Source organism: Quercus suber, unplaced genomic scaffold (genome assembly GCF_002906115.3).
Source record: "Quercus suber isolate HL8 unplaced genomic scaffold, Cork oak 2.0 scaffold_52, whole genome shotgun sequence".
Taxonomy (NCBI): Eukaryota; Viridiplantae; Streptophyta; class Magnoliopsida; order Fagales; family Fagaceae; genus Quercus; species Quercus suber.
The window spans coordinates 1,745,131-1,771,390 of NW_027069517.1; the positions used below are offsets into that span (position 1 = coordinate 1,745,131).

General features: G+C 33.1%; 2 protein-coding genes across 2 annotated transcripts; both read left to right on the top strand.

Moving 5' to 3' along the window:
• Positions 1-6: 6 nt before the first annotated feature.
• Positions 7-8,723, top strand: LOC112017214 (probable E3 ubiquitin-protein ligase ARI2). Its single transcript, XM_024049691.2, has 7 exons — positions 7-264; positions 1,004-1,036; positions 1,150-1,426; positions 2,830-3,310; positions 7,251-7,799; positions 7,896-8,050; positions 8,155-8,723. The coding sequence occupies exons 1-6, from the start codon at positions 133-135 to the stop codon at positions 8,020-8,022; spliced, it is 1,599 nt and encodes a 532-aa protein (XP_023905459.1). The 5' UTR covers positions 7-132; the 3' UTR covers positions 8,023-8,050; positions 8,155-8,723.
• A 7,435-nt stretch (positions 8,724-16,158) lies between these two features.
• On the top strand, positions 16,159-22,042 carry LOC112017175 (probable hexosyltransferase MUCI70). Its single transcript, XM_024049631.2, has 6 exons — positions 16,159-16,653; positions 17,996-18,213; positions 18,436-18,612; positions 18,704-18,859; positions 20,117-20,393; positions 21,222-22,042. Exons 1-6 carry the CDS (start codon positions 16,302-16,304, stop codon positions 21,452-21,454), a joined length of 1,413 nt encoding a protein of 470 aa, XP_023905399.2. The 5' UTR covers positions 16,159-16,301; the 3' UTR covers positions 21,455-22,042.
• The last annotated feature ends 4,218 nt before the right edge of the window (positions 22,043-26,260 follow it).

Sequence of the window (26,260 nt, forward strand, 5' to 3'; positions counted from 1 at the left end):
AAAAAAAAAAAAAAAAAAAAAAACCGACTTTTTGGGTTTTTACTTTCCCTGATATATATATAGTATTTTTTAGTATATATCTGAAATCACCGTTGATCAAACTGTGTCTGAAATTCTGAGTGGCAATTGGCAATGGGGGACTATTATAGTAGCGACGAGGAACGCTATTATTACGAAGACGATGATGATCGAGACGCTTCCGATGGGTTACCAGACCTTGAAACTGAGGTCTCACTGCCTTGTACTAAGTCTCCGTCCAGTGAGGTAAAACTAAAACTTAAATACTTAAGTGTAGCTTTGATTTATGCGTCTCGGTTTTCACTAACAAAAGTTTTATTTTCTTTACTACTACTTTGTTTGGCTGCGGAACTATAACGAGGTTTATGGCACAAATAATGAGAACCCTGAAAATAAAATCCTTTTTTTTTGGGGGGTGGACAAAACAATTATGAGAAATTTAAAGAAAAAAAAATGTTTTTTTTTGGTGATGTCTAGAATTTTTGTTTGGGACAACCGTGTGATGTTGTGTGCTGGGCTGATATAATTTGATGGTTTTGAATAGTTTTGCTTTGTTTATGTTTTGATAAATATTTAGCTGTAATGCTCTTGTGAAGTTTCAGAAATCTTCGGTTTTTGTTTGAGTGAACAGTGAAAACAGTGTCAGTAATGTGCTTTGCTAATTGTTGGTGGGTTTTCATCAACAATTTCTCTGTTAAAATGTAGCTCAATACTTGTTTTGATTTGTTTACATTTTGATAAATATATGGTTGTTGTAATGCTGTTTGAAATTTTGAAGTCCGGAAATTTTTTTGTTTTTACTGAAGTGAACAGTGAAAAACTGCCAGTAATCTGCTTTGGTAATTCTTTGTGGTAAATTATTGGGAGTGAATTTTTCATAAAAAAAAAAATTTCTGTTAAAATCTAGCTTAATTCGTTATGCTTTGAGATTCAAAGGGTATATTTTCCGGCAAAAATTTATGGTTTTTAACCCCTGTGTTTGCAGGTAATCACAAAAGAATCTCTCTTGATTGCGCAGGTATAGTTACTGTGATTGTAAGAGTAACAGTTTGTTACATTCTTTTTGTTATTTTAAGTATTTGTTTATGAATGATGCGCTTTAATGGAAATTGGTGGTATTGAACGGTGTAGAGAGGGGACTTGCGCAGGATAATGGATGTCCTTTCACTGAAGGAACACCATGCACGGACACTACTCATTCATTATCGTTGGGATGTTGACAAGGTGATTGCGGTGTTTGTAGAGAAGGGGAAAGATAAATTGTATGCGGCAGCAGGTGTGACAGTTTTGGAACATGACAATCTATCATCTGAGCTTTCATCAACAGTTATGTGCCTTATTTGCATGGAGGAAGTATCTGCAAGTGATGTGACAACCATGGATTGTGGTCACCACTTTTGCAACACTTGTGAGTACCATTTGGGTAAATTTGTTCATGTTCTAAATTTGACTACACAAATATTAAATTCCTCTTTTCTTGGGGTTGGCCAAAACACTTAAAAATAATCTGTATCCCACTTGAATGCATAAACACAGGTAAAGAAGTTTATTTAGTTAATCATTCTGATCCTTTTGAAATTAAAGATTAATTGAACCTTTTTCCCCCGCATCTAAATTGGTCCAAAATAGAACCAAATTGGTTTAAGATGGTCCACTTAACACTTTGAAACGTGATTTCATGATCCACTTTTACTTTCATTCAGTTTTTTCTGCTTAAGTAAAGATTCATTGTTACTAACTTTTGTGATTATGCAAACAAGAACAACAAACTCAATGGCATTCTTAGAAAACAGATGGTGTGTCTTCTAACTCTTGTTGACTATGATAAGAACACTTCATTTTATTTGCGTTATCTTTCATGCCTTGACATTTCATCTGAAATTTGAAAAAAAGAAAAGTATGATTGATGGATTTAGCATGGATAAGCAAACTGATTTTTCTTGTTTGTCTGAACTATTATTTCTCCACTTGCTATGTGAAAGAAAAAGAAAGAGACTTACAAAACTGTTGTATGCCTAAATTAGGTTCTTACAGTTATCTGTTTGGATACTATTGTTTTATTTTATTACTTGGTAATAACCATGATGCCACCAGTGGACCTAACATTGACAGTTGGATCAGTGGTTGGATTAAAATTGTGCAAGACGAGGTGGATTTTCTTGATCACAAACGAGGGGCTAGCATGTTTCCTAATAAATTTTTAACTTACCTAAATATTTAGGTACACTTCATTATTATTTTTCTTTATTGGCCAGTCATTTGTAATAATAATAAAACAAAGACTATTGAAGGATCTAGCGGCTATTAGCAGAATATGTTTTCTCATCTAACTGCGTCAGTACTTCTTCCTTTTGTTTTTTGTGACAAAACAAGAAAGGAACCTAAAGCATGATAAAATCACACTACAGAAAAATAAATTAAAAAAGAAGTTAAGAACCTACTTGCACTGCTATTGTCCTCAATGATTTTGTCAAAACAATATTGGAGCTATAAATGAGATCCTTTCTTGGGGTATGTTTCTTTTATTTTCTTAATAGGTCGTGACCATGATGGCACCATGGACTTGACATTGATGGTTTGCATAAGTATGGAGTAAAAGGAAGAGGAACATGGTGAACGATTTAGTAATTTTTGTTGACTTCTCTAATGGGTGGTTAATTTGAGTCTTGCATCCATGGTTGGAATCTTTGTTGTTATAAAAGATGTTCCTTCTTGTTATATTGTTTAGATATATAGCAATAGTGTGTCTTTTAATGTAACTCTGCTCCAATTGTTGGACATATTGTGACAGTTCAGTTCCATTGTGCCTAGGTTGGACAGAGCATTTTATTGTGAAGATAAATGAGGGTCTGAGTAGGCGTATTAGGTGCATGGCACACCAGTGCTATGCTATTTGTGATGAAGTGAAAATCAGAAGTCTAGTTAGTGCAAGGGATCCTAACATGTCAGAGAAATTTGATCGTTTTCTATTGGAATCATATATTGAAGATAATAAACAGGTTAAATGGTGCCCAAGTGTTCCCCACTGTGGAAATGCCATACGTATTAAGTATGATGAGTTATGTGAGGTTGAATGTACCTGTGGTCTACAATTTTGTTTTAGTTGCTTATCTGAAGCACACTCACCTTGCTCATGTCTAATGTGGGGACTCTGGACCAAGAAATGCCACGATGAATCAGAGACAGTTAATTGGATGACAGTCCACACAAAGCCATGCCCCAAATGTCACAAGCTAGTTGAGAAGAGTGGAGGATGCAACTTAGTATGCTGTATTTGTGGGCAAGCATTTTGGTGAGGTTTCTTCTCTGCATGTCTTTATATTAGCTGCTTTTAGGCTTTATTCTTGGATTTTCTTTTTGGCAGGTGGAAAGCATAACTTACATCTATTTGGATGTAGATTTCACTGGATAGTTGTTTGTTTAATACATATCTTCGGTCAATAATTAGTTTTTGACCTTTTCGTGGTTATTCAGTTGTACTTCTGCTTGTCCTGTTTATTTAGCTTGATGTTCCTGAGGGCTGGTTGGAATATATGTTATTTTGTTGATTGGCTGGTAAGCTATTACATTCATCATTCAAGATTTTCTTCTTTTGGTGAATACATTTATTTATTTATTTATTGGTTAGTGACACACGTACACATTGGATCTTGAACCCAAGACCTCACCCTTCACCTAACCTTTATAAGGGGAGGAGGTGCCAGTTGAGCTATATCTCTCACTGGCTTGTTTTGGTCCCAGTTTGCAATTTATGTCATGTGACTGTATCAGAAGAATCTATTCTCTGGAAACACCAGCTTTTGCTGTGATTTGATCATTTTTGGGCTGACGGAGCTGTTGGGAATGGATCCATAGTATTTTAAAATCTGTATGCATTGAAGCCCATTTGGAGTTTGATTTTAAGACAAGCAAAAAGCATGCAGGGCAAATCCTTGTTTATGATAGGTTAGTAAATGCTATGGTGAGTTGCACTTAACTATGTCACTGACTGATTAGGCCACATGTCTCCAGCTGGGATCATCAACTGCACATGCTGTAGCCCATGTATCTGCCTAAATCAATCAGCACATGATGCCAATAGTCCCAAGCAGGTCTCATGGTTAATGTAAAGTTATTTGCATGTTGAATGCTGTAAGTGTCTTTGTGGTTACTTTGTCGATAATACACAGAGTTATTAAGTTGAATGGGATTTAAGATATTGTAAACTGGATATTGTGCTATGTTGTTTAAACAGATTGTGGTCTCATAGATTTCCTGGAAGGATATTCATATATTTGTGTTTGTTCTTTGTTCAACTCAAAATGTCATAATTGATTTTAATTTTTTTTTTTCTTTTTTGATAGGTAAGAACAAATATATTCAAAAACTGCTAGATGCAAATTAGCACCAGCATAACAAAAGTACAAAAAGAAGGAAAAGCAAAAAAAATAAAAAAAAATAAAAAAATAACTTAGATTACAAAGGAAGAGAGCTAGGGAATAGAGGAAGAGAGTCACTAGATGTGTGTCCCCAAGCCCTAGCCCAATCAAACAGAGAACCAGAAAAGATCGCAAGCATTTGGTCCTCAGATCTATCCAAATCCTCAAATGTCCACCGATTGCGTTCCTTCCAAATACACCACATCAAACACAACGGAACTAAGTTCCAAATGAAAGATGAACGCTTCCCCAACCAATTCCACCAACGAAATAGAAAATCTGACACCGTACATGAGGGAACCCATGAAATCTCAAAAGTCCTAAAGACAAAGCTCCATAGCCGATAAGCCTTTCCACAATGTAACAACAAATGATTCACGGTCTCACCACAGCAATGACACATAATACACCAGTCAACAAAATCAAAGCCTCTAAGTTGCAAGTTATCACCCGTGAGGATCCTATCCCAAGCGGCTGTCCAAACAAAGAAAGAAACGCGCCGGGGTGCCTTAACCTTCCAAATACCTTTCCATGGAAAAGATTTACAATTATCACAATGTTGATAACTAGAACCAAGAAGAGTTAGTGTGGTTTTAAGGTGCTTAACAGGGTGGAGGAGAGTGGATGTCTATGACTATGAATAGAAATGGTAGGAAGAGATTTTACATATTATGCTTTAATTGAAATTTTACGTAGCTTTTGATAAAGATAGAACAGCAATATGAATTCTCTATACTTGACCCTTAGTAGTTATAACATTGAGTCCTAAGAGAACGACAATATAACTCAAGTTTGTGCGAAACATGAGTCTTGGATGTCATTTCAAGCTAAAATTGTTTTCAAAGACAATGTGCTAATTGTGTACAATAGGCATCTATTTTCTAGTGAACTCTATTTTCCTGTTAGAACTTAGGGTTGTTCTTTTTACTTTTGTCAGTCTTTTTAAAATTTTTAATTATTTTATAAGTAATTTTATTCAGTCTTTTCTGCATAAATGGATTGTCAAATATGAGAGCGAATGGTATTTGATCATGTCTACTACCAGAGTAAGATCTTCTAGAGCTCTTTGGGTAACTCCACCACAGATTTCTTAATATATCTGTTCATTATGATATGAGTGGATTGGATTTTGCCATGTCTTCAATAATTTAAATAAATATCAAAATAGTACTAGTCAATATTTGTTTAAACGTAGATTGATATGTGTAATCTGATTCACTCATATCACAATGGATGGATATGATTTTAGGAATTATATGGTTGAGTTAACCTAAGAACTCTAATGGATCCTAAATCTTTACAACCTAGGTGGTACATGTAAAAACTTGTAGCCTATTGCAAGCTAGTAGTTATTTTTTGGCTTCAACTTATTGTGCAAAAGTATGGTGCAATCTCAGGAATCTTGGATTAATGGTAATATTCTGGGGCAGACATATTGCATGTTTTCTTACTTATGTGGATGACCAACTTTTTCACTTAGGGGCTCTTTTGGATGTGTCCTTTAATTGATTTCATTTAATTATGCTACAATGACTTCATTTAATGTTAATCCATTTTTCCTGTAGCTTATCTGGAATGACTTTTTTCTGTGTTTAGATTTCATCAGTTTTAGGATCTTGAGAGATGAAATGTTCTAAAAACATATCATATTTTCGTTATCACTGCAAATTATTCTAGGTTTTTCATTTTTGTCTGTCTTGTATTTACAACTCCGTAGGGGGTGAATTGCATCTGCAATATAATAACAAAAACAAATGGACCAACTTCATTTCCTTTGGACTTGTAAATAATTTTTATTCATACTTGAAGTTCAATTGGCCTTGCTCTAAAATCTTTATCGTTTTCTTCCCCTTTCTTTTGGGCTAAAAAAATGCCATGAAGATGAATTTGGCAGATTAGACATTGCCAAACTGTCTAGTGTATGGGGATAATGAATTGATGCTAATACCTTCCATGTCCTTTGGGCTGCAGTTAGGGCTGTCTACAGTTTGGATTGGGTTTGGGTTCAACCTGTCACTCGACCCGATCAAGTAGGGTGACTGAGTCTCTGACCCACCGTTGACCAAATGGTTGGTTGAAACTAGATCTTTTGGGTCTTAGGTTGGGCGGGTCGAAATTGTTGGTTTTGCAACAACAACATTTTGAGTTGTAAGAGAGAGAGAGAGAGATGAATCAAACAAAAATCATACCTTGCGAGTTGTGGAAGATTTGAACTCATCTAGTTTGCTATCAAGAACTCAAAGCTATTATGATCAGAGGGGGCTTCAAGAGAGTGGGGTTTGAGCAAGACTTGACCCATGATGGCGAGTGCAATGACGACTGTGAGTCAGTGCCAGAGGCAACAACGGTAGTAGGACAAACTTGGTGACAGCAATAGTAGGACGGAGGCTAGGGTTAGGGATTTGAGAGAGAGAGAGAGAGAGAGAGAGAGAGAGAGCCAAAGAACTAATGTAATTAAAAAAAAAAAAATTATGTCCGGTTGGGTCAGTCTTGACGGGTCAGAAATAATGGGACCCAAACTCAAACTGAAAGCATTTATAAATTTTTTTTATTATTATACTTAAAGACCCACTACCCAACTGCCTGGACATTTGAAGCTGCCTGCAGGTAGTCGGGTCAATCACGTGGGTTGCGTTTGGTGGGTGTATGGACAGCCCTAGCTGCAGTTCTGATTTCCCATTGGTGCCTTCTCTCTCTCTCTCTCAATAATAACCTGACAACTTGGCAATTGTGAAAACTATTGTGCCTGTTGCATTACTCATGAAATATATGTAATTACATTAATTAATAGTAGTTTTTTTCTTTGCTATGTAGTTGGCTTTGTGGTGGCCCAACTGGTAGGGAGCACACATGGACAAGCATCAGCGGTCACAGTTGTGGGCAATACAAAGAAGACCAGGAGAAGAAAACTGAGCGTGCAAAGAGGGACCTACTCCGATACATTCACTTCCACAACTTATTCAAAGCTCATACAGATTCTTTTCAGCGTGAAGCTGAGTTGAAGGAAACCATACAAGAAAAGATATCAATTCTGGAAGACAACCAATCAACATTTAAAGATTTCAGTTGGGTAACAAATGGACTCTGCAGACTTTTCAGGTCTAGGCGGGTTCTTTCGTATTCATACCCATTTGCATATTACATGTTCGGTGATGACTTGTTCAAACATGAAATGACAAAAAATGAAAAAGAAATAAAACAGAACTTGTTCGAGGAACAGCAGCAGCAGCTTCATGCAAATGTTGAGAAGCTTTCATTGTTCATAGGAGAGCCTTTTGATAAATATCCAGAGAATAAAGTTGAGGAGCTAAGAATGAAGGTCATTAATCTTTCTGTAATGATTGATGGAATCTGCAGAAAATTGTAAGTTTACTTTAGACCTTGAATTCTTCTGTTGGATGATCCTAAAAACTGTAAGTTTGTTCATATAACTCTTTTGTTCGTATTCTCTATTTGCAGGTATGAATGCATTGAGAATGATTTGCTGGGTTCCATCCAGCATGCTCATCACAGTATTGCTCCTTACATGTCAATGGGCGTGGAGAAAGCATCAGAACTTTCTATTTGTTGGGAAAATGAGGCCTGAATGCAATGGATGTCAATTCTCTCTCATGGTAACAATTTTTATTTATTTATTTATAATATATATTACAACCTATGTAATAATCTCTTCTATGTTATAATTTATTCTTTATTAACTTTTTTCTTTCAATTATAGTTTTACTGGAGGAGGATTGGAAGATATAAATAAGTCGAAAATGCTTTTCCAAAGCTGTTGACACATACATATGTAGGAAGAACAATGGTATCTCATTAATAACCTTCATCTGGCTTTGATAGTTCAAATTCAGACGCTCTTCTGAGAAGCATGCTACAAAATTAACTCTTGGTAACTTTCTCGTTGATCTCAGCTTGCCTGTGCTCATGTTACTGATAGGAGGTAATTTCTTATGGGGCCTATATATCTGCATCTGTAACTTCTAACTGATCCATTTTTATTACTTTGGATGACCTGTTTCCATGGGAATCAGCGTTCTTATCACTGTTTTTGAGTTATAATTTTTAACCTCATTGTCTATCTTTTACAGTTTTTTTAATTATCTTTATCAATGTACATATTCTATAAAGTGGCTCATAAGCAGGAAGATGTGTATGCTTCTTGTTCAAAAATTTATAAATAGGGCTACACCTCATATCTTATATATATAGGGCTACACATCATATTTATGAAGAACTTTACGTCTTGGCAATATATTGTACTGATATATAATGTTTGCACTGCTTTTAGACCTGGTTTTGGCTAATTTGGTCATATATTGTACTGATATATAATGTTTGCACTGCTTTTAGACCTGGTTTTGGCTAATTTGGTCGGGACCAAATCTTGTTGACTGGATTTTTTTTTCCTTTTTTGGATGAGTGAGTTTTGGCCCCAAGGAAGATAGAAAGGGTGTCTGCGAGATTCAGACTAGTGATGACTGATGAGGTTTGGCTGCAACTAACATGTCCTTTGGATTTGGTTGGCTGTGTTAACAATAAATCTAGTAAGAAGTGAATTTTTTTCACAACTGATAATGTGGCATGTCATGATTGGTTCATAATAAAAGTAGTGTCATGATGGATCATTGTGAAAATGATGTTACTCTGATCACAATTAACACCTTAGCAAATTTTGAAAATTGTGTCCATAGCATCATTGCCAGGGTTAATTTGGCAAATAACTCAACATTCATAAAACAGCAAGTGTCCTGGGTTAATTTCCCTCCTCTATGACCCTTTGACCCTCATTTGCAGCATAAGCCAGTCCAGGGGAAATTTGTTTTTGAAACATTTTCAATTTGCTTTATGGGGGAGTGAGAGTGAGAATGGTTATTGTATTTTTTTGTTCTCTTTTTAATGAATGAGCAATTTTATTTCTAGAAAGACTAATCTGCAATCAGTTAAAGCACAACAGTACAACACCAAAAATAACCATCCAAATAGTTAAAAGAGCTCTAAATCTATCAGCTCAAGTTAGCTTAGTTAGATTTCTATAACTTACTTCTATTAAAAATATAACTAAATATGTAATTTTGCTCAACTTTTATGTCTTTTTTCTTAAAACACAAAAATCATAAAAATATAAGATAAAAAACTATCCATTAGAATACTTGCATCATGGAATTTCAAACTATAAGTAGGCAATTTAAATTTTGGTCAAATCTCAAATATGTAAAATATCAAATTTTAAATCACAAGTAAGCAACTTAAATTTCAATCAAACTACATGTGGGTGTGTTGTAATTTGCTCTTAAAAATAATCTATTAACTTTTCTTATTTATCTTGTTATGAAATAAAGTTGTTTTCTACAAAATTTAGTAAAAATTTATTTCTAAAAATCAATGTTGACAAGTATTCGTTTTTCTACCATTTATAAATCTGTCACACCTGCACTCAGCTCTGTTCTTAGAACCGAGAGTCGGATTGAGATCCTTATTTGATGGTAAAAAAAAATTTGAGGGAATTGGATGAATTGAATACCTGAGAGTCAATAAGGTTGCACTGATGTCCAATTAAAGCTTGCCAAATGGTCGTCACTCGTCAGGAAGTAAAAGATAATTTTGCAATTATTTTAAAATAAAAACATTATTCAGAAGAAAAGGCCGAATGGCGCCACAAAGAGGCATCAAATAAGGATTCAAGCCCATTAATAAATAAATAAATAAGAGGGAGATTGAAGCAGTAAATTTGTTTACCTTACTCTACACTTTAAGGGATATAAAAAATTGCTGTAAGAAAGTGTTTGATCAAAGTTAGGCCCGTTAATGGGTATGGGTTGTGTTGATTAGAGATATTATAATCGAAGACAGGCCTAAATTCATGTACTAATAGAGTAAAAAGAGTAATTTATTATTATTTTTTTGGCAATTTACAACTTACCTACTTGTAATTTGGCTGAAATTTAAGTTACACACTTGTGATTTAAAATTTGATACATTACTCATCTGAGGTTTTACCAAAATTTAAATTGTTTACTTATAATTTGAAATTTCACGATGCAAGTGTTCTAAAGGATAATTTTTTATCTTGGATTTTTATGTTTTTGTGTTTTTTGAGGAGACATAAAAGTGGAGCAAAATAATATATTTAACTTTGTTTTTGATAGATGTGGGTTGCAGAAATCTAACTAAACTAATCTCAAATGGGTAACATGCCAAATTTCAAACCACATATAGACAACTTAAATTTTAGCCAAACTACAGGTGGGTAAATTATAATTTGCTCTATTTTTTTGTGGAGAAACACGCATACACAAAAGAGATGAGAGGAAGGGAAATAATCTTAATATAACTTGTAAAAGCAGCCTTAGAGTTAATTATTATATAACCTATATTGAGGTCTATTATAACATTGCTAATAAAGATGTGGTCAATCATTGCTTTTCCATTATTGATGTAAACTCGGGCAAAAAGTTGTCTATTTTAGTATAATAACCTATTTTTTCTATTTTATATATTCACTTTTTAAAATACTCTATATTAAGTTATTTATTTTATACTACGTTTTATTAAAAATATTATTTTTCTTGTTTTTTTAAATTGTTTCTCTTTCATTACACCCTATAATTACTATCTACTATCTTCCTTTATTTTTTAGACACGTAAAAATAATAATATAAAACTAAATGTAAAATGAACAATGTTAGTGTAAATTTACACATTTACTATATCAAACTTGTAAATTTACATAGTTATACACAAAATGGTGTGGGTCATTTTTAAGTCAAATAGTGTCTTAGCACAACAACTATCTTGCCAACATCTATTTCACGCATTCCATTTCACAGTGATGAGTTCCAATTAATTCAACTAGTAAAATTCTTTATAGTTGAATAAAAGATTTGGGATTCAATCCCCACATACATTAAAAACCGATTAGTGTCATGGTTTGATGATAAACAAGGTTGTCAAATCCGAACGGTCCAACCTAGTTACCCGTGCCCTATGCTCCAACCTGGTTAATTAGAGAGTGAAAACGGGTCCTAAAATAAATAGTGATAAACGCATGCATCAAGTATAGAACCAACCTTTGTCCAACGCATTGACCACTGAACTGGTTTGTTTCCTTGTGTCATATGTGGAATTTATATTTTATTGATTTTAATTGTACAAGATTAATAGCTTTGCATTTAATTTTATCACTATTTGCTTAATAGTATTTTCTAAATTTATTTTTGTTCAAGAATTATGCTTTTACATCAATAAATATGAATATAAAATTTGTAAATTTATGTTAAAAATAATTTTATTTTAAATTCAAATGCATTTTATTTGAAAGATTAATAAACACAACTTTTAAAGCTTGTTTGTATTTATTATTTTCTATTCACTTTATAAAAATAACGAAAATTCGTTTGAAAGTTGTTTTGATTGCTTTATATTTTTTTAAGGATAAATTTCCACATTTTTACACATTTAATATATTTATTTGTATTTTAAATAATAATGGTTGGCTGTGTTAACAATAAATCTAGTAAGAAGTGAATTTTTTTCACAACTGATAATGTGGCATGTCATGATTGGTTCATAATAAAAGTAGTGTCATGATGGATCATTGTGAAAATGATGTTACTCTGATCACAATTAACACCTTAGCAAATTTTGAAAATTGTGTCCATAGCATCATTGCCAGGGTTAATTTGGCAAATAACTCAACATTCATAAAACAGCAAGTGTCCTGGGTTAATTTCCCTCCTCTATGACCCTTTGACCCTCATTTGCAGCATAAGCCAGTCCAGGGGAAATTTGTTTTTTAAACATTTTCAATTTGCTTTATGGGGGAGTGAGAGTGAGAATGGTTAATGTATTTTTTTTGTTCTCTTTTTAATGAATGAGCAATTTTATTTCTAGAAAGACTGATCTGCAATCAGTTAAAGCACAACAGTACAACACCAAAAATAACCATCCAAATAGTTAAAAGAGCTCTAAATCTATCAGCTAAAGTTAGCTTAGTTAGATTTTTATAACTTACTTCTATTAAAAATATAACTAAATATGTAATTTTGCTCAACTTTTATGTCTTTTTTCTTAAAACACAAAAACCATAAAAATATAAGATAAAAAACTATCCATTAGAATACTTGCATCATGGAATTTCAAACTACAAGTAGGTAATTTAAATTTTGGTCAAATCTCAAATATGTAAAATGTCAAATTTTAAATCACAAGTAAGCAACTTAAATTTCAATCAAGCTATATGTGGGTGTGTTGTAATTTGCCCTTAAAAATAATCTATTAACTTTTCTTATTTATCTTGTTATGAAATAGAGTTGTTTTCTACAAAATTTAGTAAAAAATAATTTCTAAAAATCAATGTTGACAAGTATTCGTTTTTCTACCATTTATAAGGCTGTCACACCTGCACTCAGCTCTGTTCTTAGAACCGAGAGTCGGATTGAGATCCTTATTTGATGGTAAAATTTTTTTTGAGGGAATTGGATGAATTGAATACCTGAGAGTCAATAAGGTTGCACTGATGTCCAATTAAAGCTTGCCAAACGGTCGTCACTCGTCAGGAAGTAAAAGATAATTTTGCAATTATTTTAAAATAAAAACATTATTCAGAAGAAAAGGCCGAATGGCGCCACAAAGAGGCATCAAATAAGGATTCAAGCCCATTAATAAATAAATAAATAAGAGGGAGATTGAAGCAGTAAATTTGTTTACCTTACTCTACACTTTAAGGGATATAAAAAATTGCTGTAAGAAAGTGTTTGATCAAAGTTAGGCCCGTTAATGGGTATGGGTTGTGTTGATTAGAGATATTATAATCGAAGACAGGCCTAAATTCATGTACTAATAGAGTAAAAAGAGTAATTTATTATTATTTTTTTGGCAATTTACAACTTACCTACTTGTAATTTGGCTGAAATTTAAGTTACACACTTGTGATTTAAAATTTGATACATTACTCATCTGAGGTTTTACCAAAATTTAAATTGTTTACTTATAATTTGAAATTTCACGATGCAAGTGTTCTAAAGGATAATTTTTTATCTTGGATTTTTATGTTTTTGTGTTTTTTGAGGAGACATAAAAGTGGAGCAAAATAATATATTTAACTTTGTTTTTGATAGATGTGGGTTGCAGAAATCTAACTAAACTAATCTCAAATGGGTAACATGCCAAATTTCAAACCACATATAGACAACTTAAATTTTAGCCAAACTACAGGTGGGTAAATTATAATTTGCTCTATTTTTTTGTGGAGAAACACGCATACACAAAAGAGATGAGAGGAAGGGAAATAATCTTAATATAACTTGTAAAAGCAGCCTTAGAGTTAATTATTATATAACCTATATTGAGGTCTATTATAACATTGCTAATAAAGATGTGGTCAATCATTGCTTTTCCATTATTGATGTAAACTCGGGCAAAAAGTTGTCTATTTTAGTATAATAACCTATTTTTTCTATTTTATATATTCACTTTTTAAAATACTCTATATTAAGTTATTTATTTTATACTACGTTTTATTAAAAATATTATTTTTCTTGTTTTTTTAAATTGTTTCTCTTTCATTACACCCTATAATTACTATCTACTATCTTCCTTTATTTTTTAGACACGTAAAAATAATAATATAAAACTAAATGTAAAATGAACAATGTTAGTGTAAATTTACACATTTACTATATCAAACTTGTAAATTTACATAGTTATACACAAAATGGTGTGGGTCATTTTTAAGTCAAATAGTGTCTTAGCACAACAACTATCTTGCCAACATCTATTTCACGCATTCCATTTCACAGTGATGAGTTCCAATTAATTCAACTAGTAAAATTCTTTATAGTTGAATAAAAGATTTGGGATTCAATCCCCACATACATTAAAAACCGATTAGTGTCATGGTTTGATGATAAACAAGGTTGTCAAATCCGAACGGTCCAACCTAGTTACCCGTGCCCTATGCTCCAACCTGGTTAATTAGAGAGTGAAAACGGGTCCTAAAATAAATAGTGATAAACGCATGCATCAAGTATAGAACCAACCTTTGTCCAACGCATTGACCACTGAACTGGTTTGTTTCCTTGTGTCATATGTGGAATTTATATTTTATTGATTTTAATTGTACAAGATTAATAGCTTTGCATTTAATTTTATCACTATTTGCTTAATAGTATTTTCTAAATTTATTTTTGTTCAAGAATTATGCTTTTACATCAATAAATATGAATATAAAATTTGTAAATTTATGTTAAAAATAATTTTATTTTAAATTCAAATGCATTTTATTTGAAAGATTAATAAACACAACTTTTAAAGCTTGTTTGTATTTATTATTTTCTATTCACTTTATAAAAATAACGAAAATTCGTTTGAAAGTTGTTTTGATTGCTTTATATTTTTTTAAGGATAAATTTCCACATTTTTACACATTTAATATATTTATTTGTATTTTAAATAATATTAAATTAATTTTGATGTCATTACGGTTCGGCCTCGATTGAACTTCGGTTCGACCTTAAAAACTTTAAACCTCTCCATTCTCCAGTTCTTTGAACAACCCGGGTCTAAAACCATGATGATAAGAGCTATCATTGGTTGAAACTCTCTTAAAAAAAATTCCACTTCACAGTGGGCCATCTTGGCAATAGATATACATCTATAATCAAGTTTCTACCTTCAATTTGAGGGGATGCTACAGACATTATGGGCTAAGGGTAAGATAATTAACTAATTCACCTTAGTTTCTACTTCTTCTTGCATTATTTGAAAAAAAAAAAAAAAAAAAAAAAAAAAAAAAAAAAAACAGAAACAATATAATCATTCTAGACATACTAAGAAGAGGCAAAAACTATTTTTACATTATTTTGATGGTTGGAAATGATTTGACTTTTTGCTAAAATTTAGCTAAATTATACTTGTACTAAAAAAAAAAAAAACCGAGATTATAAAATATTGTAGGTAAACAAATAAGTTTATCCAGTTAAAAGATAAACCAAAAAAATTCCATGGCAAATGGACATTGAGTACACTTCCATGCTTATCCTAAAATACCACAAAAAGTTTGATATACACAATTTACTGCTTATTACAAGCAGGAAGGTCATTGTCATATGCTAAGCTAGAGCTAAATAGTCACTGCCACAGAGAGGGAAAGAGAGGGAAAAGGAGATATTGTGAAGTTTTCAAACCAATGTGAAATTGTATCTTGAAAATGAGATTTCACTCTTCTTTGGTTGAAATCTCACTTTTAACATCATATTTCGAAGGCAAAATCTTATCTTCAAAAACTTCACTTCTAGATGAAATTTCGGTCTCAAGACTAACATTATAAATAGCCATATTTGAACTTGTCAGCTGCCATATCACAAATTCCAAGTGCTCTATCTTTGCAAATTACTATTTCAAGCAATTTAAAAAAAAATATATTTTTTCTCCTCTGTGTTAAAATTACTTAGTATTTTAAAAAATAAAAAAACTATTTCAAGCTATTTTTATTTTAAAAAAAATCTCTATTCTTTTATGTGTTAAAATACTTAGCATTCTAAAAAATAAAACCATTTCATGCTAATTTTATTTCTAATAATTTTTTTTATAATATTTAATAATTTTTTAATAATATTTAATAATTTTAATTTGACATCAAAATTATATATATTTTAAAAATATATATAAAGTAAATATTTTTATTTTATTTTTTAATCCAAGATTAGGATTTATAAGAGCAAGTGACCCCACATTCACTCTTTGTTCAACGAAATTGACTGAACTTTCAAAATTTTTAAGGGAAAAAAAAAAAATTTACGTTGAAATCAAAAACCCTAATTTCCCTAATTGATTTCAGCTATTCTGATTCCCTTTGATCCCTTGCAAATGTCAATGGCCGGCAGCAACGGCGTATCAATCACGGTCTCCGACGAGGAAGAGTGCGACGAGCTGGGCCGAACGCGAGCCCGAGTCAGGCGGAAGCGCAAGAAGCCGAGTTACCGAGCGAAAAGCGAGTTGGCTCAGCGAGTCATTCGGTGGCTGGTGAAGTACTGGTTGTTCCTGGTCTTTGTCCCGGCTACTGTGTTGCTTCTATACGAGGCCTCGAGGGTTGGGAGGAAAACGAGTCCGGAAATCGACTCGAAGCACAGTTCAGGGAGAGCACGCGTGGAGAAGAGACCCATGGCGAATTTGAATCGACTTGACCCTAAGTACCGGTTCGTTCATGGCATTAGAGAGCGTAAGTCGGTTTTGAAATTTTGAAATATTTATGTTTTTCTTTAATTGCATAAACTTTAGAGTCCCAGAAAATCAAATAGATTGAATAAAATTTATTTCTTACCTATTTATTTGTTTGGAATTTTTTTTTAACGTTAAAAATAAGTGCAAATTTAGGTACAATTTTTTAAGTGTTGTGGGTGTGTTATCTTATCCCGAGGACAATTGAATTTCGACTATGTAACTCTGTTGGGCAATGAAACACCATGTTCTGTTGAATTTTAATTGTGGAATACCATATTCTGTTGCATAACCTCATGTTGAGGTTGTTCAATGAAAATGCTTGATATGTAGAAGTGGTGGAGTTTGGATACCGAGTTTGCTTGGGATATATATTGATTTTTGAAAAATGGAAGTTGTTGGTGGTTGTGATTGAAGTTGGAGTATGCTGCATTCGTGATGAAAATGCTGATAGTTTTCTATGAGGGAAAGACAATAGTTGTAGCATGTGTCTTGAACAAAGACTAACTTAAATCCAACAATATTGTTGTTGTTAGTATTTTTCTGAGGGTTTTTGTTCTATGTGCTTTCCTCTTTCTTTGGTTCATTTAAATTCAATGGCAGTAAGTAGGAATGCTTGCACACTGGATGGCATTTTTTTTGTACAACTGGCTACTATGCGTTTTTTCTTGATGTTGCCAGTATCCCTTCATAGTAAAAGTTTATCAGTCATTAATTGACATCTTGGATTTAAGTTCTCATTCTAATATAATTGTGACTTGTAAGAATAGTACTCAATATCTAGTGAAATTTTACTTATTACTTCTTCCTTGAAAATATTTTGGGGTTTGCATATACTGTGCTTGCACGCACACGCTCATGCACACATAGAGTTCCAGTTGTTTGTGAAATGAGTGGCAGAGAGATGACAAGAGTAAACTTGGAAAGGATTTTTGTTCACAAAAGGGTCTGAGAGGACAGTGAAGCTAGTGGTGTCTTTTGTCTACTTTCATTATTTGAGGAAGAAACCTAAGATAAGAGCATCTTCTCTTAGTACAGTGAATAGAAGTTGTGGAATCCAGTAGCAGAAGCTTTTTTCCCCCTTCCCCTCCTAAATTTGTTATTGGGGTTTTGATTGCCTCAATTTATATTTATATTTATATTTTTTAAAAATTATTAATTTTGAATGTGTGGAGCATCTAAATTACAATTTGACTTGGGTCAGTTGGTGCTATTGAGACAATCAATTAACTGCTTATTAGATATGAACATGAGTTCTCTATGGTATCCTTTATTTTTCTTCCCCATCTAACATAATGTTAAAAGCAATTCTACATATGACTTGAATTTGTGCATCATACCAGGTTGTTTAAAGCTCCTGCCTCAAGAAGAACTTGAGCATCTGGATATTCCTGTGGATGAAGGTTCCACTGGTCCTGTGAATAAAGTGTTATACATATCAGAGAGAGATTCATTGGATTTAGAAGGAAGCACTGTCCTGTCTTCGCAGCTCACAGAAACTACAAGATTTAATTTATTTACTGGAAATCAAACTCTTGATCAAAGAGAGAAAAGTTTCAAGGTTATAAGCTTCATCTTAACATATTTGACTTGGTCTAGGGCAATAGGTGCTTGTTCTCATTTAAAAGCTGAATTGAAAATTTGAAATATAGGTCTCTTGAATTTTATGCGGAAACTCCTTTAATCATAAAACCTGATGAATTTTGAACCCTATACTTACACTGAAATTAGCTTCTTTGTATGCTAGGCATTGCTCATTTCATTAGAATTTTGTTACTTACAGGTGAATGAAACTGCTATGGTACATTGTGGTTTTTACAGTGACAATGGAGGGTTTAAAATTTCTAATGAAGACAAAAATTACATGGAACGTTGTGAAGTAGTTGTCTCTACCTGTGCATTTGGTGGTGGAGATGATCTTTATCAACCTATTGGAATGTCAAGAGCATCAGTTAGAAAGGTTACATCTATTGTCTAGAAGTCTTAATTAATAGCTATGTAGCTTGCAATTTCATTTTAACTTATATGCAGAATGTTTTGAATGGATGCAGGTTTGCTTTGTTGCTTTCTGGGATGATATCACTCTGAGTGCTCAGGAATATGCGAAGCAGACAATTGGTGAGGATGGATTTATTGGGAAATGGCGTATTGTGGTTGTTAAGGAACTTCCTTTCACAGATCAAAGATTGAATGGTAAAATCCCAAAGGTAGGAAGTGCGAACTTTGGCCCTTAATTTTTACTGAAAATATTGAGTAAATTGGTGCATTCTTTGTTGATACTACCTGTGACCAGGTTCTTATCCCTCAATCTGTTTTTAATTGAAATCTCTTTGTTTCTTAGGGTTTTTAGGCTATATATATACAAAGACACAGATACACACAAATGATCAGCTATCTTCCTTATTGTAGGTGTTACATATTATCTCTTTCCATGTAAAGCCTTTTATTCCCTTCCTATCTATTTGCAGAGCTGATATATGTATGTTTAATCAGTTGACTTTCAGAAGTTAATGTAGGAGTCACAAAGTAGGAACCAATTATGTGGCTATACATTTATTTTGGATAACTTAGGGAACCTTTCTAAAGAAGAGCCACTTGGACTTGCCTCTAGCTGGTAAAACTTATGGGCAACTGACCCCACCTGCTAGATTCAGTTGTATATGAATGTTTAAGTCCATTTCATCATGCATTCTTGCTTTTGTAGCCTGGCAATCATCTAGTTAATTTAGTCATTGAGTGATTGGTTAATTCCATTTTTTGATCTTGATAACCCTCTTATTGTTTGGCTGTGTATTCTTTTGTATCAGCTGCAACTTGCAAGACACTTTGATAAATTTTTATGGAAATGGTTCTAAAAATTAATTTAGATTGTAACATATGAAGTTGAATAAATGATTTCCAAGGAAAAAGGAGATTTGTCCAAATTTCAAATTTCACTGGTACCTTTTTTTGGTTTGGCCAATGATGGTTAATTCATCTCAAGTTTCTTTTAATTTTGATAAATTTATTTCCTTAATAAATGGTTTGTGAGAATGATATAGGTCAATAATTATGGGGTCTTGATAAAATCCATAGAGGATTTTAGTGACAATGCTAAACTGTTGTCTGGGGCATCTCAATTTTGGTCAGTAGAATCCTTTGAGCATCATGATTACCAGTTTCGTGCCAATTGCATAAATTTGGTTTTGCTTGAAGGTGTGTGCCTGTTTCCTCATTTTTATCTGTATTACATTAGATTTATTTCCATAAATTAGAAATATATGCCCACTCTCTGTTTGCATGATTTTCTGCAAATACAAAGAATAAATTCACAGTTGTCCATTTGCACCATTGCCTACCACCTAGCCTTGCTTTGTTACTGGTATATGGTTATAGGAAATTCCCTCCATGCGCATGTATTTTTGTGTCTGTTTAAATATCTATCTTAAATTTATTTTTTTATTTTTTATTTCTGTTGTCTTCAGATGTTAAGTCATCGTCTTTTTCCTCATGCAAAGTACTCCATTTGGGTAGACTCAAAGTCCCAATTTAGGAGGGACCCTTTAGGTGTGCTGGAAGCCCTTCTTTGGCGTTCAAATTCGGTACTTGCAATTTCAGAACATGGAGCTCGCAGCAGTGTCTATGATGAGGCTATGGCTGTTGTCAATAAAAATAAAGCCACTCCAGAAGAAGTTGAGGTGCAGTTGGCTCAGTACCGCCTTGATGGCTTCCCAGAGGACAAGAGATTTAATGGAAAGAAAGGTGTGTTCCTATTTGTTTTTTTTGTTCTTAAAGGGCTACATCATAACCAACTTACCATATTCTAAAAGATGACGGGTATTTACAACCGCTCCTGAAGATTGTAGGGATGTATCATATGCTTACTATATAATAAAAGTTGAGTCTTAAAAGTTATGATTGTGACAACTGGATGTCCTCCCACTTATGTCGCATATATAACAAAAAATTACGGTGTATGTGAGCTATACTAGACTAACTAGAGTCCTTACTAGTTACCGCACTATAATTTCATTAATCAAAATATTAAGTTAATTTTACTTTAGGTAAAATTCTGTTGCCAAAATTGCAATAATTTAAATTACGATCCGTTTGAATTTTTATTATTAAAAGTTTGTAAAAAAATTTAAAAGAAATTAAATTTCATTATTTATTCACCTTAATAAGGGGGGAAAATTAATATTACATGACAGGCTTTTGTCATATAACTAAAGTAAATTTTTTTATTTTCCTTTTATTTCTTGCCTTTGGTGATATTTGTGATCTTTTCCTTAGTCTCTAAATGAATTTTAATTAATACATGCATTGTATAGGCATGATGTTGGTTCTATAGAAATTTTTTGAAGTTTTTTGGGTCTTCTTGTCTCCACCCATTTCTCCTTTTCCTATAATCTGAGAATTGATGAAAGACGGTTTTAAAACCCTGGCATGGGGGCCTACTCTAAGACATGAACATTGACTGGGAGAAAACCATATACAATTTCTGAATTCTTGGGATCAGCACTTTAGACTTTGGAAATTTGATAGATAATTAATTTTCCTATTCATTTCTCAAATTATTGTCTTGTACAGCTCTAGCTGAAGCTTCTGTCATCGTGAGGGAGCATACGCCATTGTCGAATTTGTTTATGTGCCTATGGTTTAATGAGGTTGTCCGTTTCACTTCTCGGGATCAGCTAAGCTTCCCATATGTTTTATGGCGGCTGAAAGTCCCCCAGAACATCCATTTGTTTCCTGTCTGCATCCGCAAAGATCTTGTGAATAGCATGGGCCACCTACGCAAGGCTAGGCCTTTGATAAGATGATTTTGTGCTATACAAATTAGTTCCTCTTCTTCATTCTAAAGAGCATTCGGGCCTATTGGCAATCAACTGTATCTATTCTTTTTATTCATTACCAAATGAAAGCATTGGTGGCATTCATCTGCAACTGCTGTTTATATTTCCCCCTGTTTTGAGGGGGTAATTTTTTTTCTTTTCCTGTTTATTATTTCTGGGTCCAGACATGTTAATGGCTAGATTTTATTCAGCCATTAGAAAAAAAGGATCCAGCTTAATTATCTCTTATGGAGGACCTACTGTTGCCTGGTCCTGCACCAAGGGATTTTGCCAACAGGTGTAAACAAATGGTCCCTGAAAATTTAGCTTTCTACGTTTTCATTAAGGTGTAATCCACTTTATCATCACTCTTATCAAGTCTTTGTATGCACTCAATTGTTTACAAGTCATGTACTTCTTAATTAATATTTCTGAGGAGAAATGTTAGGGGTTCTATATATGTAAACTTTGACCTTTTGTATTTTTATGAAGGATCAATACAAAATTGATGAAAGGGAAGATATTGTACTGAAGGAAGAAAATAAATGATGAAATTTTATGCACAGTGATTATGAACGTAGATTCTTTTATATATATACACCAATAAATGGTTTCTTCTAATATTTATTTTCCCATATCCTATACATAAAGATTTGCTTCAACTCAAAAGAATATAAAATCCGCTAATATGTGACTATAGTAGTAGTGGGTAAAATTGAGAAAAATTCAAAGGTACTATTAATTTAATTTGATTTGGGTGAGGAACTCAAAAAATCAACTTATCTATCGTGTCACTTCTTCTCCCCACAGTTCTTAGATTTTTCAAGTGTTGGACATTCTTTATTTTTTCTATCCTTCCTATCTCTTTATATGTTTTTCCCGCTGTTTTCTGGTGCTTCTTCTCAAGGGTATTGGGTGAGTATTTACTATTTATACTTGGTTAGGTTTATCTCCCCAAGAATGGGGAAATAGAAGTGGGCTTTAGTTCCATCACCTGCCCTCCGCCAACTTTAGGAAATCTACAATAAATTGCATTTGAACGAAATATTGGAACTTTTTATGTTGCTAAAAACAATTGCTGCACAAAACAAAAATAATAATACCAATATAAAAATACAAAAAAGAAGAAGAAGAAGATATAATACCAATAATCAAGCCACATGTAGAATAATCCGAGGAAAACTCTTTATAAGGATATTGATTTGTTGCTTTAAACAATTCATTTTGGGAAAATACTAAAAAAAGCTGAGATAATATGCGGTTTTTTTTTTTTTTTTTTTGAGAAGCAGATAATATGCGGTTAGTATCCACTAATTATATATATGTTTATTAATAATATGTCCATAGCAATGCATAGATTAATTAAAAATTATATATATATATATATATATATCGATAAGCATAAAAAATAAAAGATATAATATATTTTTAATAATATCAAAATTATATGAGTCCCTTGAAAATTTTACTGACTATTATCTAAAATAAATTAACTATATTAATACTTTTTTTAATTAAGGAGCTAATATAGAAAAAAAAATACATTAATTTTATGTTATATTATTTTTTGATGAACTATGTTTTATATTATATTAAAATACACAATTAAGATATACTAAGCACACGCGTGTTCAAAGACTTTTCTATTTTTTTTTTGTAAAGATTAATAATTTACATCTATTATAATTTGTATTCAATAATTCATTAATTAAAAAGTTACAAAATCCTATCAAATCTCTTGACTTAGCTGTCGAAAGAATCTCTTCTCATACATAACATTAAAAATTTTCCCAAAAAAATCACTTGGAATATTAATTTAACAATTAATAAGGAACATATTATGTAGAAATTGTTTCTTTAAGTAGAATATAAATATTAGACATATTAATAGATAGATAAGTAGGGTCTTTGTTTTACATAGTTAATTTTTAATTACATAAATGATAACCACTTCAAATCTTCCTGGAAGTCATCCTGTCAATTGTTGAGGCTCATTTTTGACAAAGCCCAGCAAGACAAAAGGCCCAACAACATGGGCAGACCAAAAGAAACAGCAAACAGAAGTCATGGCAGAAATGAATGGCTCACGGGTCCATGAGATGGGTCCAAAAGAAGCAAACGGGCTTGAATAAGTCCGGAAAGAGAAAAGAAACAAACCCATGGGAAGTATGAAGAAAAGTAAGAATGGGTCACAGCAGGCCCAATGCAATGTAAACAAAGAGAGTAAGGGGCTAAGGGAAAACTCATGAGCCTCAAGGATGGAGTATAGAGTAATTGGGCCAAGGAAGCCCAAAATGAGTTAGCAAAAGCCCATGGGTAAAACAGAATAAGAAAAAATGGGCCAAGAATGCTCAAAAGAGAAAAGGGACATTGGAGCCCACGAGTAATGAAAGAAAAGGCCCAGTAAGTATACTGAGTTACTGAGAAGAAAACACACGGCAGGCCCAAAAGGGCCTAGCAGGATTAAGTTAAACAGTAGGAACAACAATTTGGTATGGCAGGAAATGCCAAGCCATGAAGCAAACACCCAAACTAGAGGAAGGCCCAATGATCCAACAAGACCCAACCCCCCAAGAAAGGGATAAGTCATAAACGTTGGCCTATCGAAGATGCAACCCATACCAAAAAAAGCCAAAAAACGCATGGCAGGATATGCACACCCATTCTCAGATCTCAGCAAATGTATGAAACAACAAGAAGGCAAAGCACGCGTACGACCCAGGCATCACCAACCTGTACCCAGCCACTATGGGAAAGGGTGAGGTCATGGGTGAGGGCATGATCTGGCAGTGGGGAGAGGAGTGAAAACCCATTCTTGTGGTTCTTGCTCAGGCTCTTTTGGTGGGCACAGTCCTATTGGGATAACATGCCACCCAAAAGAGGTAAAGGTGGATAAGAACCGCTGGGTGCATCCCATGAGAGACCGAGAGGGAGAAGGTACATACTAGGACGAGTAGAAAATGAACTTTCGTTGTCTGAAAGCCACAGGTCAATGGTGGTAGTCAAAATCATTGACTCGGTAAGTGGTCGGCAAAAGGCTCCCATATCAGACAAGGGCCATTAAGGGGCTAAAATAGTAAAACCAGTCACGACAGGCTCTATATAAGAGACCTGTAGCTGTGTACAAAAAAAGGAGGGAAGGAGGAAAAAAAGAAAAGAAAAAAAAAAAAAAAGAGGAAGAGGAGAAAAAGAATTGAAAGAAAGAAAAAGAGAGAAAAGATAAAAGAAAGAACAGAGAAGGAAGAAGAAAGAAAAACAGAGTGTTTTTATGGCAGGCATGCACCAAAATGGGTTAATCCCCTCATTAGAGGCAAACAGTTTATACTCGGGCACACACCATTTAGGGTTGGCCTCTCAAAACAACTAATTTCTCCTCTGAAGTTACTTGGTTTTCCCTTCCTTGGTTAGAGCCTCGTGGTAATACTTGGTGTGGCAGACCCATTTCTTTGATTCTACTAACCCCGTTCTACCCCTTTGTTTAAGTTTTATTCTTTGAACGTGAGGCCTTTTAAGTCATTTACTTTATTTATTGTGGCAGAAATAGTGACTGTACTTTCTTTACATTATCTATATTATATCTGCCTGCCATAACCTCTTAACAGTGACTTTGCTTGCTGTGAGTTTATAAACAGACTTTGACAGACATGGTGTGGTTTGCGCACAAACCGGGCCAAGGTGTGTTCCAATTGGGCCGGTCCTGACTCCTTTACTCAGAAACAACTCAGGCCTAGTACGGTAGGAAGCAACCCAATATCTCGATCCAGGCCCACCACTTTACATCAATTAATAGTATCTCATCCGAATTCACTCAATTTGGCCTTTATGCAATCCAACAAAATTGTGAATAAGTAAACCTGGAAAAAAAAGTTATATCTATTTTTAACGCAAAAAATTGTTAAGATATTCACAAATCAAAATAACATATTTGTTTAATATTTTTAAACATACTAACAGCCAATAAACAAACTATACTTTTGTGCCATAGATATTTAAACATCCTCTTAGATTCGACCATTTCATTTTTCATTTGCCGATTCAATGTATACCAATTATTTAAACTGTTGTGAAGAATGTATACCCAATGCTTGTTTTAAAATGTTTATTTTTCTTTTGGTTTCATGGATGACTGGAGAATACTGTAATATTATATTGCAGTTCAATGTTTATTTTATTTTATTTTTTTTATGACAGTTCAATGTTCATTTCTCTTTAGGTTCCGTGGATGATCGAAAAATACTGTACCATTATATTGCAGTTCCCAAGATTCAGATTCACTAATAGCCAATTGACAATCTCTCCAACAAATCCAACAAAGTGCTACAATTGTTCAAGAAGTTAACGGAAGGTACATAATAAAGTAGGTGCATATTTTTATTCTCATAAAAAAAATGTATTTAAAATTTGTTATTTTTACTGTCCATATGTGAAAGGGGTTTGGCATATGCATGTACTAAACTAAAAATTATTTCAAAATTTTTGTTTACGTGGAAAAAGACCCAAGCTTTGCTGTGTATGTTAATTTGCATCATAGAACAACCCTCTCAAATGACAAATTTAATTTCTCATTCTTTGAAGAAACAAATTACAAAAAGATTGGAAATAAGTACATAAAATACATAAGAATTGAGTTATTCTTTCCCAAATCCAAAGCAGACTATATAAAAAGTTTAATATACCTAACCAAATAATTAAATCTAAGCAAGATAAAATTGCTAAGGAGATCAAAATGAGAATGTAAAACTCACAAATAGCATTAATGGTCGTAAAAATTAGAAAACCCAAAAGGCAAAATAA